At 27.0% G+C, this 17261-nt stretch overlaps 1 protein-coding gene across 2 annotated transcripts; it reads left to right on the forward strand.

The window, feature by feature from the left end:
- Nucleotides 1-1522: 1522 nt before the first annotated feature.
- On the forward strand, nucleotides 1523-16906 carry LOC129980975 (serine/threonine-protein kinase 16-like). Of its 2 annotated transcripts, none has more exons than XM_056091534.1 (8): nucleotides 1523-1659; nucleotides 3204-3324; nucleotides 4841-5075; nucleotides 5157-5299; nucleotides 8097-8217; nucleotides 9485-9580; nucleotides 14048-14172; nucleotides 14459-16906. In XM_056091534.1, exons 2-8 carry the CDS (start codon nucleotides 3221-3223, stop codon nucleotides 14583-14585), a joined length of 951 nt encoding a protein of 316 aa, XP_055947509.1. In that variant the 5' UTR covers nucleotides 1523-1659; nucleotides 3204-3220; the 3' UTR covers nucleotides 14586-16906. The 2 variants fall into 2 exon arrangements, with proteins under 2 accessions (XP_055947509.1, XP_055947508.1); XM_056091533.1 differs by having other exon boundaries at nucleotides 1550-1659; nucleotides 3207-3324.
- Nucleotides 16907-17261: the final 355 nt, after the last annotated feature.

The following is a 17261-nucleotide window of genomic DNA, read 5'->3' on the forward strand; positions in this document are numbered from 1 at the left end:
GTTACTGCGATCCAAAATGTTACCCCACAAATGCTGGAGAACACTTGGAGGGAAATCGAATTTCGTCTCAATGTGTTACGAGCCACGAAGGGCAGCCATGTGCAAATTCATTAATCTTTTTAATATCATTAATAAAATTCTTTGAGTTGTAATTTACGAATACATAATCGCTTTCAGCTGAATGCCTGCAAATTGTGCAAGCTTTACACTTTAATATCATTAATGAAATTCTATGAGTTGTAATTTACGAATACGTAATCGGTTTTTGCGTAATGTTTTTTATTCGAAAGTTATAAGGTACGGAAACCCCGACAATAATTAATGAACACCCTATATATATTGATGTAGACCAATATATATTGCTGTCACTCCAAAAGGCAGAGGTAAAGAATTCGTATCTAAAAATTAAGATAATGGATTTTATCTTAATTCTGATTTTAGCCAGCATTATTAAAAAACTTGTGCAAATGTGAATTTCAGCAATAAATTACTAGATGGGATTGAAATGCGACAGCATTTTCCAGAATTACTTTCAAAAGAAATGCAAATGTGGTCCAATTTCCCATAAAAGTCCTCTAAGAAGGCCTACTATTTCGGATATATTGTTGGTGAATCAAGATTCTATATCATCTGATAGTCTAGTACCAAATTATACTGTTGCATATGTCTAAATAAGACTATCCAGACAAATAATGAAAATCTAAACAGTTAAAATGAATTTCTAATTTCTTTTGCTTGATTTCATTTTACTGTAAGGGAAAAAAAATAATAGAAAGCCGGTAAAGGAATTATGAATTTCCTAATTTGACTCTTCAATAAATTGATAAATTTATGCAATGTATATCTTATTGTGGATTTGATTTTTTATATCTTGTAAATTTCTCGTTTAATTTCGAAATTAAATTAGCGTAATAGATATTTATCTTCTGTTAGTATGGAATAGTTCGGCTTATTATTGATTTTGTTTTATGCATCAGTTGGTTGAAATTTAATTATTTGAGCTCTTTTGGAACAGATCTCACAATTTTGAACTGCAATCAGAAAACGAGAACGACATTCAAGTTGATACCCCTGCCCAAATGTCCGTACCACGACAGAGAGGAAATATTTGACCACGATAGATGTAGCGTGCAACTCAACTGTTTGCTTTGCACATTCTTTGATAAAAACCGATCTCGAAATTGAAACCTTTCCGGTGGCGAAGTCGAGTTCTTACCATCAGGCTACAGTGGCTGATTTACTAATGATTCGCCGTAATTATTAGCACCTATTTTTGAAAACGATGATGTAAGAAAAGAAGCAGATTGCCTAGCACTACATAATTTGTATGCCATGTGAATCATACATTTGCTGTGTCAGTTTAATATTCATTAAGAAAGTCTGATATACTTTAAAGATACACAAACAGGATTACAAAAGTTATTGGGGAATGACCCAATTTTGTGCTGTAGCAAGGTGAGCTACTAAATGAAACCGGTAAATTCAAAATATAAAAGAACCTGTAGCTTCTATTGCGTAAAAAGAACTGAACCGAAATGAGCTTGTTTTGATGTTCTTGTGATGTGTTTAATTTGTTTTCGGTTTTAAGTGACGGTGAAAGATTTGTAAAATGAAAGTCAAAATGTAGCAGAAATTACCACGGGAAACAATGAAAATAAAGTATGCAATTAGGAAACATATATAGAAGTTTTTTTTTATATTGAGGCGTAGTCTATAACTGATTTTAGAATTAAAAATAAATCGTAATTAAATTGGAATCATGCTGTTTCTTATAATTTTGTGCTTTTACTCTTTGTGTTTATTGCATGGCATTCATTAAATTCTAAGGTTCTCATGATTATCATTTTATATAATTTTTTAATCATCATAATGTATCGATTGCTTTCTTTTAATTCATCTTTTGAAGTTGAAGAGAAAACTTATAAATTAACCATATTTTTTCGCGATATCTTATTTAATTATATTTTTATATAAGTAATATGTTTTTAAGTGTCAAATGAATGAAAAATCATATTTTTTCTCTTCATTTGTTGCATTTGTGTTCATATTTTTCATTATTATAATCAATCTTGGTTATCATTTGTGTCAGGCTTTTCAAGATCTGTTAGTGACAAATAACTTTGGACTAAAAATATTACAAATTATAATAAAATTCTTCTAACAGTTTTTAGTTTTCTTTGAAATTACATAGTTCATTTTTATTGTAAATCCATAAGAAAATAGATTGAAATTCACATAAAATATATATCATAATTGAATGATATAAATAACAGAGCATTTGTATACACATGGGTATATTTTTGGGTATACTGATACTCAGTGTGTATATTCAAATTCCTATCTAAATTTTTAGAACTAGATTCGGAAACTTTTAGTATTATTTTTAAAGCTGATAATTCTTGTATTATACTTGATTTCGTAATATGTTTAGTTTTAAATTCTTTACAAATACATTAATAGTGTAGATATTCTCTTCTGCCTTTTATTTCCTCTAAAAATAATTTTAACTATTGCAATTATTTTTAATTAACCTCTAAAAAGAATATTAACTATTTCAAAAGTTATTACAATGATAACAATTAATTTATCCTATTGTTTGCTATTCACCTTCTGTATTCTTGTAACCTAAACTTTAATTATTGAAATATTTAATTTTTCTCTAGACCTTAATTGAATAACAAATTCTGCTTTAAGAATCCATAGAATGCTTGAGATTTTGATGGATTTAATGCAATTTTTGTTTTAAGATTCTAAAATATGAATGACTTAGTTTTAGAGTTCGTACGTTTAGATTATGATGTAAATGCAATTCAATTTTAGTGATTCAGAAAGCCTTTCCTATTATAGAAACGTGCATGTTAAGAAATGAATTTCTAACTTTATTAAGTAATCTTTATTTCGTAAAAGACAAATTTCTTGTTGACCTCTATCCTTATACTGAATAACATAACATGGGTAACTGATACCTTTTATATATATATATTTTTTTCACAATCATCATTTTATTTGTTAACATAAAATTTGGCAGGACTTACAATGTTTATCTTATTTGTTTGTTCCCTATTCTTTCTCTTTCAGTATTCCAATATTGAGTACTGAAAATTATATGCATACCTTATATAGAATATTTAACCATTTAAAATAATTTTTTATTTGCTCTTTAAAAATGTTTCTGTAAGTAATAGTTTATTTATTTACCTTAGCAGGGTTTTATTCTAACATGAGGTTTAATTCTGCATTCTTACTAATGGGTTGTGCATGTGGGAAAGAAGTTATTGAAGTGAATGGGAAGCCTTACACTATCAAAACAAGAATTGGTGAAGGGTAAGAACATTTTTTTTTTCTACAGAAAGAATATTAATTTTTTTTAATTGAATGGTAACTATATTTGAATTGTTTGAATTAGAATATTTTTTCTGCTTGGATATTTCCTGCTTTAAGAAATTTTGTTCACAATTTTTAAAAATCTTGGTTATTTTGCAATGAAAGGTTAAGTTTCTATTGTCTACCCTGGGATCTAAGCTATGTTTAATTATTTGTAATTTTATATAATTACAAATAATTAAACTTTAATTATAAATAATTAATTTTTATGTAATTATTAGCACCAAAAAATAAAGCTCTATGTATATTACTTGAATAGTAATTGTTTATGGAGTACTGTCACTTTTTTTGACATTGACATGGTATCATTTCGGTAATTTGGGATTATCCCGTCGACCATTTTTGTACTTTGGGATTATCCTGTTGAACATTTTCACCGAACCTTATATTATCGCCAACAGGTAACTTTGTGCCAATAACCACAAATTACTTTTCATTATAATGGCGCCAAAGAATTAGCACATTTTTGCGAGCGTCAACAGGATAATCCCAAAGTATCATCATTTCCTTCCTTTCTATATTGTTTCTGTCTATATATTTGTTTTCTTATACTTCTAAGTGTATTGTGAGAATTGGTATGCAATTTGCCATTGTTCATTTAATCTCTTGCCTTTTACTTAGTTAACAAGAATTACTTTCAAACAGATGCTCATCAAACTAAACATTCAGTTTAGGGCATGTACATCATTCCAGATTTAGAGATTTTAATACCTCAGTCACAATGTTTGCTTTACTATTTAGCCTGGGTGAATGTATGTTAATGTGTAATATAGGATTATTAGAATGTTAATAATTGCTGTGCTTCTTTTATTAGTATTTACAAACACAGATAATTTTGTCTTGATGAATTCTTCTTCCAATGCTAAAACAGACTGCATTTAGATTACATTAATTTATATGCAATTTTAATGGCAGTTCTATAAGTATTATGAAATCCACGAAAAACATATTTTTCCAGAAACTTTTTAAAATCAGCAAGAATTAATTCTTAGTGGATTTTGAGATTTAAAGTGTATTTTGTATATTTTTTTTATAATATCCAATTTTATTTGCTTGATAAATTATTATTAATATACTAGTATAAAATCATTAATACTGCCTGTCTTTATTTGTGAAAGGAATAATTAGTATTGATTTGATTTCTTTGCTTTCTTACCCTTTCATTTTTCTTAATAAATGATTCAAAATCAGGAAAAGGGATTTTATTGAAAATGAATGGACATTTGTCTTTACTTCTAATAGGAATTTGAATCATAATTCTGGGGGAGGGGTTATTCCATTATGGAGTTTAGGGGTGAGAAGTGTTGCACCAAATGCAAAAGAATATTGAGAAATGTGATCATTATGGAGGGATGAACACGTTGAGAAGTTTTACTATACATATAAACAGTGTTAACTTAAAATTAAGTTAATGCTTTTTTTTATATTTGTTCATTTTCTTTTCTTTATTTTGTAGAGGCTTTAGTGTTGTAGACTTAGTTCAAGATCAAAAAACACATAAACTATATGCTCTGAAGCGAATTGCTTGCCATAGCAAGGAAGATGAGAAGAATGCATTAAGGGAAGCTGAATACCACAATTTGTTTAATCATCCTAATATACTTGAATGTATTGATGTAGCTTTGGTTGAAAGATGTGACAGACTCCATCCAACTCGAAGTGAAGTTCGGTTGCTTCTTCCTTATTTTAGGGTAAGGCGAGTTTTTATATAATTTTCTTATTTAAATGACTTCTTTCTCCCTTTACTTATTTATTTCATAATTTATTTTCAGAAAGGTACTTTGCAAGATGAGCTTAATATGCGGTCCAAGAATAAAAGTCATATTACAGAAGAGAGAGTTCTTAGAATTTTTAGACAAATGTGTGATGGTATTAGAGTAATGCATAGTGCTCAGCCTCACCCTTTAGCTCACAGGTACTTCAATTGTATATGCTATTTTATTTTTAGATAAAAATGATATTTACAACTTGGCCATAACTTTATAAGTTACATAATATAACGAATATTTTATTAAACTTTTCTTTTGTTAATGAACTAGCTGTCTTTGGTAACCACCATCATTGCTAAAAATTTGAATTAAATATTTTGCGTAACTTGATCTTAAGGGTTTAGTTGGCAAAACATTTTAAAATTTCACATTTTGATAGACTTATAACCCATACTATTTTAGGAGCATTAAACTGTTCTCTTCGTTCTGCTAGGTATTTCCCTAATTCTTTTTGATATCTTTATGTATTCAATTAGTCTCAAGAAAGAACAGCATTAAAATTGGGTAAACTTTAAACATTTTTTGCAATTGCTTGATTCTGAAGTTAAACTTTAATTGCAAGTAAAACAAAATTTGTATAAAAGGCTTGCTTTATTGTAATCCAAATTATTACAACTTTTTCATCATCAGTGGAAACGAGCTGGAATAAAATACTAATAGCTACAAAGTAAAGGATTTTAGTTCAACAATGAATTATTTTGTTTTAAAATATGTTGAAAATATTTATTAAAATTAATTAAAAAGATATGAAAAATATTTGTACAATTAAATTAATGTCATTGGGAGAACATTTTTGTAAATTTTAAGATGATGTAAGAAATATTTTTGTAATATTTTTATTTAATTACAAGTTTAAAAAAAATTCTCGAAAGTGCACATTTTTATCCTCCAAAGCATCGGTTCCCATAGTGGTCCAGGTGGACCCCCAGGGGTCCATAGGAGACCACACGGGGGCCCACGTAGACATGAAAAGAAAACAGGGGTTCATAATTTGTAAGTGGGGGTCCACGAAAAATTTTCTGGTTTTCATAATAAAGAACAAAAATTTTGGCTTGGATTTACCTATCAACGTAGGCAGGTAGCATCATTCACTAGGTAGGTACTCAAAAATATTCGAGACTCGGTTCAAACACAGAATTGAATAGAACAATAGATAATAGTAGAAGTGTACACCACATGTCGAGACTTGCAAAGTGCCGCCCGCTATTTTTTTTTTCTTTCTTAACACCCCTAATTTAGGGTGACATTTTTTAGGAGTTTTGGGAATACAGTAGAAATGTAGCAGCAGGGGGTCTACCGAAAATAGTAAAACTTTGAAAGTGGTCCACGAGAAAAAAAAGTTTGGGAACCTCTGCTCCAAAGTATAGGCCAAGTTTGGTAGTTGTAGATAAAATGATCTGACTTATAGAGCATCAACACACATACACAATAATGGGAGAAAAATGAGTTAATTATGTTTGCTTAGACATTTTTCATATTTTTATTTCTTAAACTTTCTCCTGACATTCCATTTTGTGTCTAAAATATTTTCATGAAATGGGTTATCATAGGAAAAAGTGATTTATCCCAAGTCTCAAAAAAGGCAACTTTCTAACCATTTATAAATAAATCTGTTCTTTGTAACAGTACATATTAATACATTCTGTTAGATACATAAATCAATTGAACCAATCCACTGCCTCTTCTTTTCTATGAAGTTCCTACCATGATCAATTGTTCATCCCTCCCCTCACCTGTCTAACACATAAATTTACACAGTGAGTGATGCTGTTTTATTTTGTGTTTCAGAAATATCGCATAATGTCAAATTATGTTGCCTTTATTTTTGCTCACCTTATAGAACTTTCTTTGATCTAAATATCTTTATTTTTGTCCTTGACAAACCTTTCCCATCATTGCTTTTAAAATTATAATGTAGCTACAAAACAGTAGCAAAAAATGATTCTTACTTTTGTGTCTGCTTAATTATCTTGCTGTATGTTTATGTGTTGTTTAGAAATATTTTATCCTTCAGTCATATTGCTTATTTATTTGTTTTAAAAAAGGAGAAGGTTTTTGAGGAGTCTTTAATACTTTTTAATTATTTATTTTCCATTTAAAGACTTTTATTCTCAAAACTTATTTGCAAACGTATTTTGCATATTCTCTTGAACAGTTTTATAGACTTTTTTTTTTGTAATGTTAAATTTTGTTTTTGAAAACATACTTGAGATCATATTCCATAGCTTTAAAGATCTTAATGCGGATAGTTTATTTGATGAATGTTTATTCCATCATATGGAATAATATTTTTTCAAGTTATTACTCATTCAATTTTCATTTTTAAAAAAGTCTTAAAATACGTACTGATTTTACAGTGTAGTAACTTGTAGTGAATTGGTATGAGCGAGGATAAAACCTGGGACCTTGTGGTTCGCAGCTGAGTAACATGACCACAATACAAAAGCAATTGCCTATGTAGCGTAGCTGTTATTTGGCTTGTAAGCTTTTCAACACAAACTCATTATTCCCGTTCTATTTTTAATGTTATGTAAAACTTTAACAGCTTCTATAATATAATTTTTCAAAAATTAAATTTCCATCTCTATATTTAGAAACATTGGATCCAAGATCAGTATAAAGGTGAGATATTTGCATTGGATGAAAAGTGAGAAATTGAATAACAAAAAGCATTATTAAAAATTAATAAAAATAAAATCTTTAGATTGTTTCAATCTAAAACATGCAAATAATTTTTGATGGTATTATTCATAAGCATCCATCCCTCAGCTGCTGGTGGTAAATCATATTCCCTCTTAACTGAATAGATATTATATATATATTTTAAATATTTTAATATATGTATTATTTTGAATTATTCTATTAGATAATTCTAAGTAAAATGTGTTAGTAGCTGAGACTTAAATTAATCCCATTGTGCCCTTTTCATTTTTTTTTTATTAGGGATGCTAAACCTGCTAATGTTTTGATGAGTAATGATGATACCCCAGTATGGATGGACTTTGGTTCTATGGGAAAAGCTAGACAAGAAATTCGGAAAGCTTCTGAGGCTAGGGTGCTACAGGTATGAGTGATAAATTACTTAAAGATTTAATATTTTCTTGAATTTATTAGCTCCAAATTAATTTATTTTTTCAAATAAAGCAAAGAATAAAATGGAAACCACTCTGTTAAACTGCTGTAAAATTTTTGAATTGTTTCATAATTGCATAATACTGAACTGTAATTAAATGTGTATTGTTATGTAAAGTTAACTAGTGATTAGATAATATTTAACTATATAAATTGCTTTGCTAGACATAGAGAATTCTTCAGCATATTTCTTGCTTACAAATACATAATACTTGAAAGCTCTGTCTCTATTTGTAAGACCAGCTCTAGCAAAGATATGTCTTATGTACAGTTCTAATCCATGCTGTATCGATCAAGGTCAAATGCTTTTATAATGGCATGTTGACTCAGATGTTGAAATATATCCCACAATGTTTCAAACTGTGAAATCTATCACAAAATAGCCCATCTGTAACTTCAAAGTGCAATGTTAATTTAACTAGACTTTGTAATTAACTCTTTATAGATTAACTCAAAATTAGCCAATAGTCAGCACAGTAGTAGCTTAAATATTTAGCCAATTGTCAACGGGTATTATTCATTACATATAACTGTTCAAGTCTTTTTGTATTCTGATCAGTAATTAAAAATTTTTCTATTTTGCTCTATTTGAAGTCAGGAATTTTAAGTATTTTGATTGCAAAATCATATCAATAATGTACAATTCCAATAATGTAAACTGAATAATAAATAGAAAATCTATGCTTATCTTATTCTGAACTTGCTGTTCTAGTACTTCACATTTTGATTATAATTTTCACAACACAGACATATAATTTTTATCTTGATTTTTTAAAACTGATCCAGCATAAGGTCTATACATGTTGTACAAAATGAGGCCAGTTTAAGAGATAGCTTATTAGAAGTATATAATATATGCAGCAACTTTAGCATTTCGTAAAAAGACTATATTTTGAAATACATACTTCCACCTGTTTGAAAAACATATCATCGTGTTTAATTTGTCTTAGACAGCTTTCAAATTCATGAAATTGTACTGGGTCTGTATCACAGTATTCTTTTGTTTTTAATCTTGAAAAATTGCAACATTAAGAATATTTTTTTTAAATCTTTCAAATATTAAGAAAATTTGCTTTATGAGATATTTCATTTAATTGATTGAATTTAACTATAATAAGATTTTAGAATTTTTACTCCATTATTTCACAAATACTATATCATTGGTTATTAATGCTATGTTTGCATTATATCTTTCTCAGGATCTTGCTGCTGAAAAATGTTCAATGGCATTTCGAGCCCCAGAACTATTTCATGTGGAAAGTCATTCATCCATTGATGAGAGGGTTGATGTTTGGGTAAATAATTTTTTTTTCATGTGTAATTTAATTAAGCTTTTAAATGATACATTTTTAATTTTTTCATTCCTTTAATAAGTCTTTCTTTTTGAACATAAAGAAAAAAGAATTAATGCAGTTGTGATGCTTTGTTTTAGTTGACTTATTACTTATGCTGTGAAATTTCAGTCATTCACAGCTGTACCATAATAACTTTTCAGATTTTAAAAATTTGTATAAATTAAATGCAATTCAATTAATTCAGTTATTTTTTGAAAAAAAAAGAAAATGTTAAACTGTACATTTAATTTCTATAATGTTAGTGTAAAAAACAATACATTAACTTAGATGTATAGTAACTTATTAAGAAGTTATTACTGTTTTACTTGTTTCTATAGCATCCTTTATATGCATGAATATACTTATTTACTTCTGATCAAAAGTTTATGCAATTTCTTTTTGAAGTTCTTAATTTAAGACAATAGCTGGAAGGCATTTTTTTTTTTTAGTTCAAAGACTTTTAAATTTTTTAGGAAATATTTATCTAAGTATAAGAGTATTGCAATATTTACTATCACAAATATTTAAATTGAACCCTGTCCATTGATTGCTGAATGCTTTTTAATGTTTCATTCCATAATGAGGATTTCAAAAATATCAGAAAGGTCTATTCAGAAATTATATAATAAAAATTACATTTTGTTATGTATTACCATTCGTTAAACCCATTGTTTCATGAAAGAAATCAAGTTAAAAACAAAAATTTTTTGACTTGAAAAAACTTAAAACATAATTCTTAATGACATTAGCAGAAGTGACTCTAAGTATTTTGCTTTATGTTGTTTAAGATTACAGAATATGAAAATTCATTGGCCTAGTAAGCAATGATTGTTTTGGCATATTTAAACATTTGAATTTAATTGAGACTAATTTTTAGATGGCAATAAAATTTGTGTTGTATATTTGATCAACAAATAACCATTAGGGCACAGAATTATTTTATCTTATCATCTGACTATAACTTCTAGTTTTATATTAGCATCCTACCCCAAAATAAATATTTATGTAATATTTTTGAAGATATTTTTAATATGTCTAAAACGTTTTCAAATTTCTGTTGTTGAATAGAATATACAACAGCACCTTTTTATAGTATTGCTTTGAATACTAAATTTAATTCTTGCATGTTTTAAATCCATTAAAAATTATATTAATTGCTACTATCTGAATTGTTTAATAAATTGGACAGAGTGGAAATCTATCTATCTGACTGTATATTATTTTTTTGGATTGAATAGACAATTGATAGACAAATTGTGTACTTTAACTTTGAAATGGAAATATCATTCCTTCAACCTTTCAATAGATATATAAATTCAATTTTGCTACTGTACAAAAAATAATTTAGTTTAAAAAAAGTTTTGGCATAATTATAAACATATTGATGGTCACTTAGCTTTACATATCATCCTAAACATTGCTAAAAACATATTTCTGTAGTAAATTGTAGGATAACACTTGTGAGATTTATTCTGCGCATTACTTGTGGTTACATCATCAAAATGGAGATATCTGACTAATATTCAAGCTCCTACTCAAATTTGCTGTTTATACTTATTGAAAATTCAGTACTTGTGTAAAAGAAGGCTGACTGGAACTTGATTTTTCTTCTTTGTAATGATATATGGCTAATTTTTAAATCTTTAGAAATTGATACATTATGTCTGAAAAATTCTTTCAATGGAAGTATGAAAAATTATACTTTAAGTTGTTTAAATTAAAAAAATTTATTGCTAAAAAATTATAAGGTTTTAATTTTTATACATACTCCCAATTCTATTAGTTACATTTAGTGAAACATTCTCGACAAACTAGCATTTTAAACAGGAAATGTTCCATTTTTCTGTGATTAAAAGTGATCTGAGTTATGAAGCTTTAAATATTCCTAATTTAGATAACCATTTCAATGACTGCAGAATTTCATTGATCAAGGAAAATCCTCCAATCAACAGGTAGCCTTGCTTGAAGCAGCTGTTGATTGGTTTAAAATAAATTTAAACCTTAACAATCAATTTTAATTGTAAATGAATGGTAGTTTTTTTTTTGTTAACATTTGGGATGTCAAGAATATTTTAATAAATATAATAGCAGTAGAGACTGTATACAAATGTAGAATTCATAATTTTTTCAGCAAAACATACATTGATATTAACAAAATAAAAAATAACTGTATGTCCTTTAAAGTATTGTTACACTTCAAAATAGTTCATGGATTGAATGAATTTTATTTAAGATGACACAAGCAGAAATTTAATTACTGTATTTATTTACAAATATTTACACTTAATAAAGCAAAGGCAGTCAGTTTTTAAAAGACTCCAATGGCAAAATTCTGATTCATTCAGAGAGCACGGATAAAAAACATAGGCAATGCAGCAAAAGATTCTCAATGCGGTTGAGCAGTTTCATTGAGATCAGAAGCAATGAAGAACGTTTGCTAACCTTACTCAGTGAAAGGTCAACAATTCCACTGTTAGCGATTGCAGCAAGATTTTTACATATTCTTGGGAGACTCCTGAATGTTCCAGAAAAGAGGAGATATTCCACAGTGCCAAGTTGCCATGTTTGTTACCGAAAACCTTACCAATAAACCAAACTACTTTTACTTTATAGAATTTTTAATAGTATTTTTCCATTTGAAGGTTTGTGTCTATTTTTAAAGGTTAGAAATGATCTATTGTCCCATGTCTAGAGTAGACACTCTATTTATTAAATCACTGATTAGTACTTTTATTCATTAGTTGAATCTGTATTCATAAATTAGTGATTCATTTAGAATGATTATGAAGAATTTCTTTATTTTTTATGTTGTAATTGTCGTCTTTCTAAAAACGAAGAAGGAAAATTGCATGATCTGATGAGATACATAGAAAAAAATGTGATTTCTAGTTCTCAATATTTGTAATGTCTCAATTTGAGAAGGAGCAAAGTTATTGTGACTTTTCATATGTTCAATCCAGGATCAATAGTAATTGTTTGCTGATTTCAGTCTAATTTTATTTCCTTAAGATGAATGTAGCTCCATTCCTTTTGATAATTTCTCCAATATTGTATGCATCTTTATCTATTACATAAATTTTTTTATGTAAACATTGCATTTTGTTGGTTTTATGGTTGGTAACTAGTGAATCATCTGACTTAGGGTATTTGAGATTTCTTTTACCAGTATTGTTTGAAATATTAAATAAATATTATTGTTATGTTGTAATGAGTATTTATATTGCACTTGACAGTAAAATTGTGATGAAAAAATAAAAGTAAAGCTTTTATTAACACCAAATTAGCAGCAATCAAGTTTAAAACAATACTATTTGTTAATTTTACAGAGAGACACACCAACATTCATGAATATCTTTCCAATTTATTTGATTTTTTGAGTACTGGAAATTTTTTATCTCTCAGCTAGCAATTATCAGAATACCTAAGTAATACATGTCTTAAATGTGCATTGCTTTTTAAATAATAATGTAACATTCAGTGATGGCTCTCAGTTTGTGATCAGAAAGTTTAAGTCCTACATTTTGAATATTGAGGTATTGATGGGTCAAAACAAAGGCACAATTATTTCTATACCATGTATTACTACTGATTAAAAAAAGGCTGCAATTTCCGATGAGACTAGCTTTCGGAATGACCATTAATATGTCACTAGATTATTTTGAAAAATTTAGTTTGATTATTAATGATCAAAGTGTGGTATTTTCATATACTCAATTCTATGCAGTATTCTTTAGAGTTAGATTTAGAATCCTGGCTAAAGTAGATAGCAATAAAAATATTGTTTTTAAATATGCTCTTAGTTAGCAACATGAAATATTATATAAGTATCTTTTAGTGATTTTATTTACTTTTTATTTAATTTGTTTAACGTTTTTTAAATTTTATGTTTTAATTCTTCATTCCTCTCAAAAAAGGTAAAATTACGATGAATTTCTCTAAATTTTAACTAATTCTAAAGTATTTCTTAAAAAAAAAATTGGAATTGAGTTTTTTTTGTTTGTGACATTTTTAAAACAGTTTGTTTCCAGTTACTTATGTTATCTAGAGAGAGAGAGAGTGAGAGAGAGAGAATCAAACCCTCAGGCAACCCCACTAACCTGAAAGTATGCATGATTTGGAAAAATATTGGGATTGCTGATTGAAAGTCCCTTAGTATTAAATATAAATATTATAATTTATCTAAACCGGGACTAAATTTATTGTATTCATAAAAAAAGTCTTCAAGGTCAAAACAGGGAGAGCTAAGATTAGAATATTTTAAAATACTATCTGTTTTGTGAATACCTAAATTTAAACTCTTCTCCTAAAAAAAAAAAAAAAAAAAAAAAAAATGCAAATGAATTTTGGTTTATTTTGTGTTAAATATATATTTTGTTATAGATTTGTTTTATGTTTTTTTTTATAAATTTTGTATTTCCATTTTATTAGTCATTAGGTTGCTGCCTATATGCCATGTGTTATTTTAACTCTCCATTTGAAGCAGCTCATCAAAGAGGTGACAGTGTGGCTTTAGCTGTCATGAGTGGAACTGTCGACTTCCCTGAAAATACTCCGTAAGATAATATTTATAAATTTTTTAAAAATTCATTCACAACATTTTGAGTTAAAAAATTTTGGAATGAAAAATAATTTAGAATAATCCTGAGTAATTTTTGTAAGTATTATTTTTTTTCTATTTTAATATAATTTTTTTATGATTAACCCATTTTGGTATAAACACATGCTTTACATAGCAATGTAAAACATACAAACACAAATATTATCATAAGATTCTTACAAACTTGTAACTAATTTTTTTTATAATCAGTCATATTGTAAAAAATTTCTTTATTATTTTAGGTATTCAAATGGTATGCATAATCTAATACGATCCATGTTGGAAGTGAGTGCTTTACAGAGACCTTTTATTGACGGTGTTTTATTTCAAATTGACTCCTTACTTCCAGCCATCCAAAACGCTGTATGAAAAATATTTTTATTGTTAGAATTTTCACTTATTGAGAACACCACTGTCACTTTTAAGACTTAACACATGCCATTTACCTCTTTTTAAAAAATTGTTTTCCAGAAACCAAAATGATATACTTTTTGAAAGCTTTTTATATCTATATTGTATTTATGTATGCATTGCACTTGGCACTTATTTAATCTATTTCATGTGTATATTACACATTTTGGATTTATAATAAGCTTATATTTCCTGCAAAATTTATTATTGTTATGGTGCTGTGTTTTTTGCAAGTAAAAATGAATATATGTTTATGTAACATATTTTTAGATATCATGTACATAATTTGTGTACTAAAATTTTATTATTAGTACTAGTTGTTTTAAATTACACTACAAATTTTATTATTTTTTTTGTTATTGAAGCATTTTTGTTTAATGCATTGAAAGATTTTTTTTTTAAATTTTTAGTTTGTCAGTATAATTTAAACACACTTTCTTTATTCTTTTTAAAATTACATTTATATTTCAAAAGTTTATTAATCTTTTCATTAAAAATTTGTAGCTGATTTTTGTAGAAAAAAATTGTAGCTAATTTTTATGAATATATTTTATTCAAGTAATATGGAACAAAACACTCTGGAAAAGGAGCAAAAAGAAATAACTGACTTAAAAATGAGGATTATTGATTTTGTTTTATCAATTCAGTTAGAGAGTTCCCAATCTACCTTCAATTAATTATTTGGATAGTAAGAAATTATTTTCTTTCAAAAATTCTTCTAATACCGAAGCAACGTTTTTGCATTTTGCATAATACTTACGATCAATATTAACTTCAACTCAATAATGAGCATATGTCTAGTGTAGTTGTTATCTTTAATGTTAATTTAAAGGTGTGTGTGTAAAAATAGATTATTTATATATGTATCTGAATAATAAAGATTAAACAAAATATTAAAAAGGATACAATTTGATATCAATGGTATACCACTTTGTGAATATACATTGTATGCCACTACTGGTACATGCACCATAAGTTGAGAACATCTATACTAAGTACTTGTTGGTTGTAAGAATTTGCTCAAATAATAGTTTTTACTGGTAATGCTGAGATCTGTCTTTATTCTTGATCTTCAGAAACAGCATCAGAGATTTTTTCTTCTAGGTAAACCTTTTTTTTTTAACCTAAAAGCATAAACCTTAAGTGCATAAATCTGTACTAATTCAATATTATTTCAACTAAATGTGAAAAATTAATTTTCACATTTAGTTGCAAAATAGCATTTTTCACAAATATCTATTTTATAGTTCATGCAGTGATTTGTTGTTTCTAAGAGATACTGATAACTAAAAATGATTAATTTTAAAAATGATTTAAAAAAAATAATGACAAAAACAGAAAGAAATCAATTACGAGGAAAGGAAAAAAAAGTCTGGAATTATTGTTTAAAATTATGTTCTGTGATGCTCGTTTTTTTGTGTGGATGTTATAGGCTTTGGTTGTTTATTCTGTAAATTCATGCTTTCATGATCTTTTAATTTACATTTTATATTCTATACTCGAGTTAATAATGAAATTAAGTGAAATAAAAATACATGATTTGAGTTATCATCTCTTTGATTTCATCTGATTTTGAACAAACTAGTTTGAAGGCCACAATACTATAATATATTAAATGTTTTGATATGCTCAAAGACAATTATTTCTTTTCAAACTTAAAAAAATTCTATATAATCTAAAAATTCTACATATCTCTATATCTTTTGAATAATATTATATGACAAAAATTTCTTTTTCAATTCATAAATATATAAATTAAAAACAGTTTTTCTGGAATTTCTATTTGCCAATATGTTAATAATTTTGTTCTGATGCCACCATATATTACTATATTTCGTTTGTTCTGTATTTCAAGAAAAGTTTTGGAAATATTGTTCATGGATTCCAAATTATAACAGCATGTTTTTAGTGCCTGAAAGGATGATCTGCTTTTGATCAAAATGTTATTGGATTTATATCTTAGAATGTATCAAATTTATTTAATGGAATGTCTGAGTATTGGCTAATTGCCTGCAAACTTTTTTCTGTATCATAAACTTTCTTCCAATTTTAAAAACTTGCATATTACTATCCAGTTGCCAAGTTTAATAATTAATTGTCATCTTTCACACATTGTAGTCTCTTCTGATCTAACAGAAAAGTAATATTTCAAATTAATGATTAACAAACCTGTGTTAATGTAATGGAAAGTTCCAAATAATTAATATGATCATGTTGTGCCAAATAGAACTGTAATTTTTCTGTAATTATGAAGAACATCGTTATATTTTTTTATTTCATATATTTTTTATTTCATATTTTAAATGTCATTATTATATTAAAATACTGATTTCAACAAATTTTATGGGTTTCTTTTTAGTGCAATATAATTAACATATTTATGTATATCAAGTATTAGTTTGAACAAGTGTAAGCATTTAATAACACTTTCCAAACAGTTTATGTTGGAAATCTTAAGACAAACATTTACCTGACAGATACATTTATTTGGATATTTCTATTATAAAATATTTCAGTTAATTACCTCACATTTTTGTCGAATTATAAATTTTAAATTGTTATAAGTGGTCTTGAAAAGACTCAAAATAATTTAATAGATATATGAATCAATGTATTTTGTATTGCTTTTCAATA

Source organism: Argiope bruennichi, chromosome 8, assembly GCF_947563725.1.
Source record: "Argiope bruennichi chromosome 8, qqArgBrue1.1, whole genome shotgun sequence".
NCBI classification, from domain to species: domain Eukaryota; kingdom Metazoa; phylum Arthropoda; class Arachnida; order Araneae; family Araneidae; genus Argiope; species Argiope bruennichi.

Excerpts from the sequence above, each read along its gene's own strand:
- LOC129980975 (XM_056091534.1), top strand. The coding sequence starts at position 3,221 with ATGAGGTTTAATTCTGCATTCTTACTAATGGGTTGTGCATGTGGGAAA. Across the intron at positions 3,325-4,840 it reads AAAACAAGAATTGGTGAAGG|AGGCTTTAGTGTTGTAGACT; the intron begins GTAAGAACATTT and ends TTTATTTTGTAG. Across the intron at positions 9,581-14,047 it reads ATGAGAGGGTTGATGTTTGG|TCATTAGGTTGCTGCCTATA; the intron begins GTAAATAATTTT and ends CCATTTTATTAG.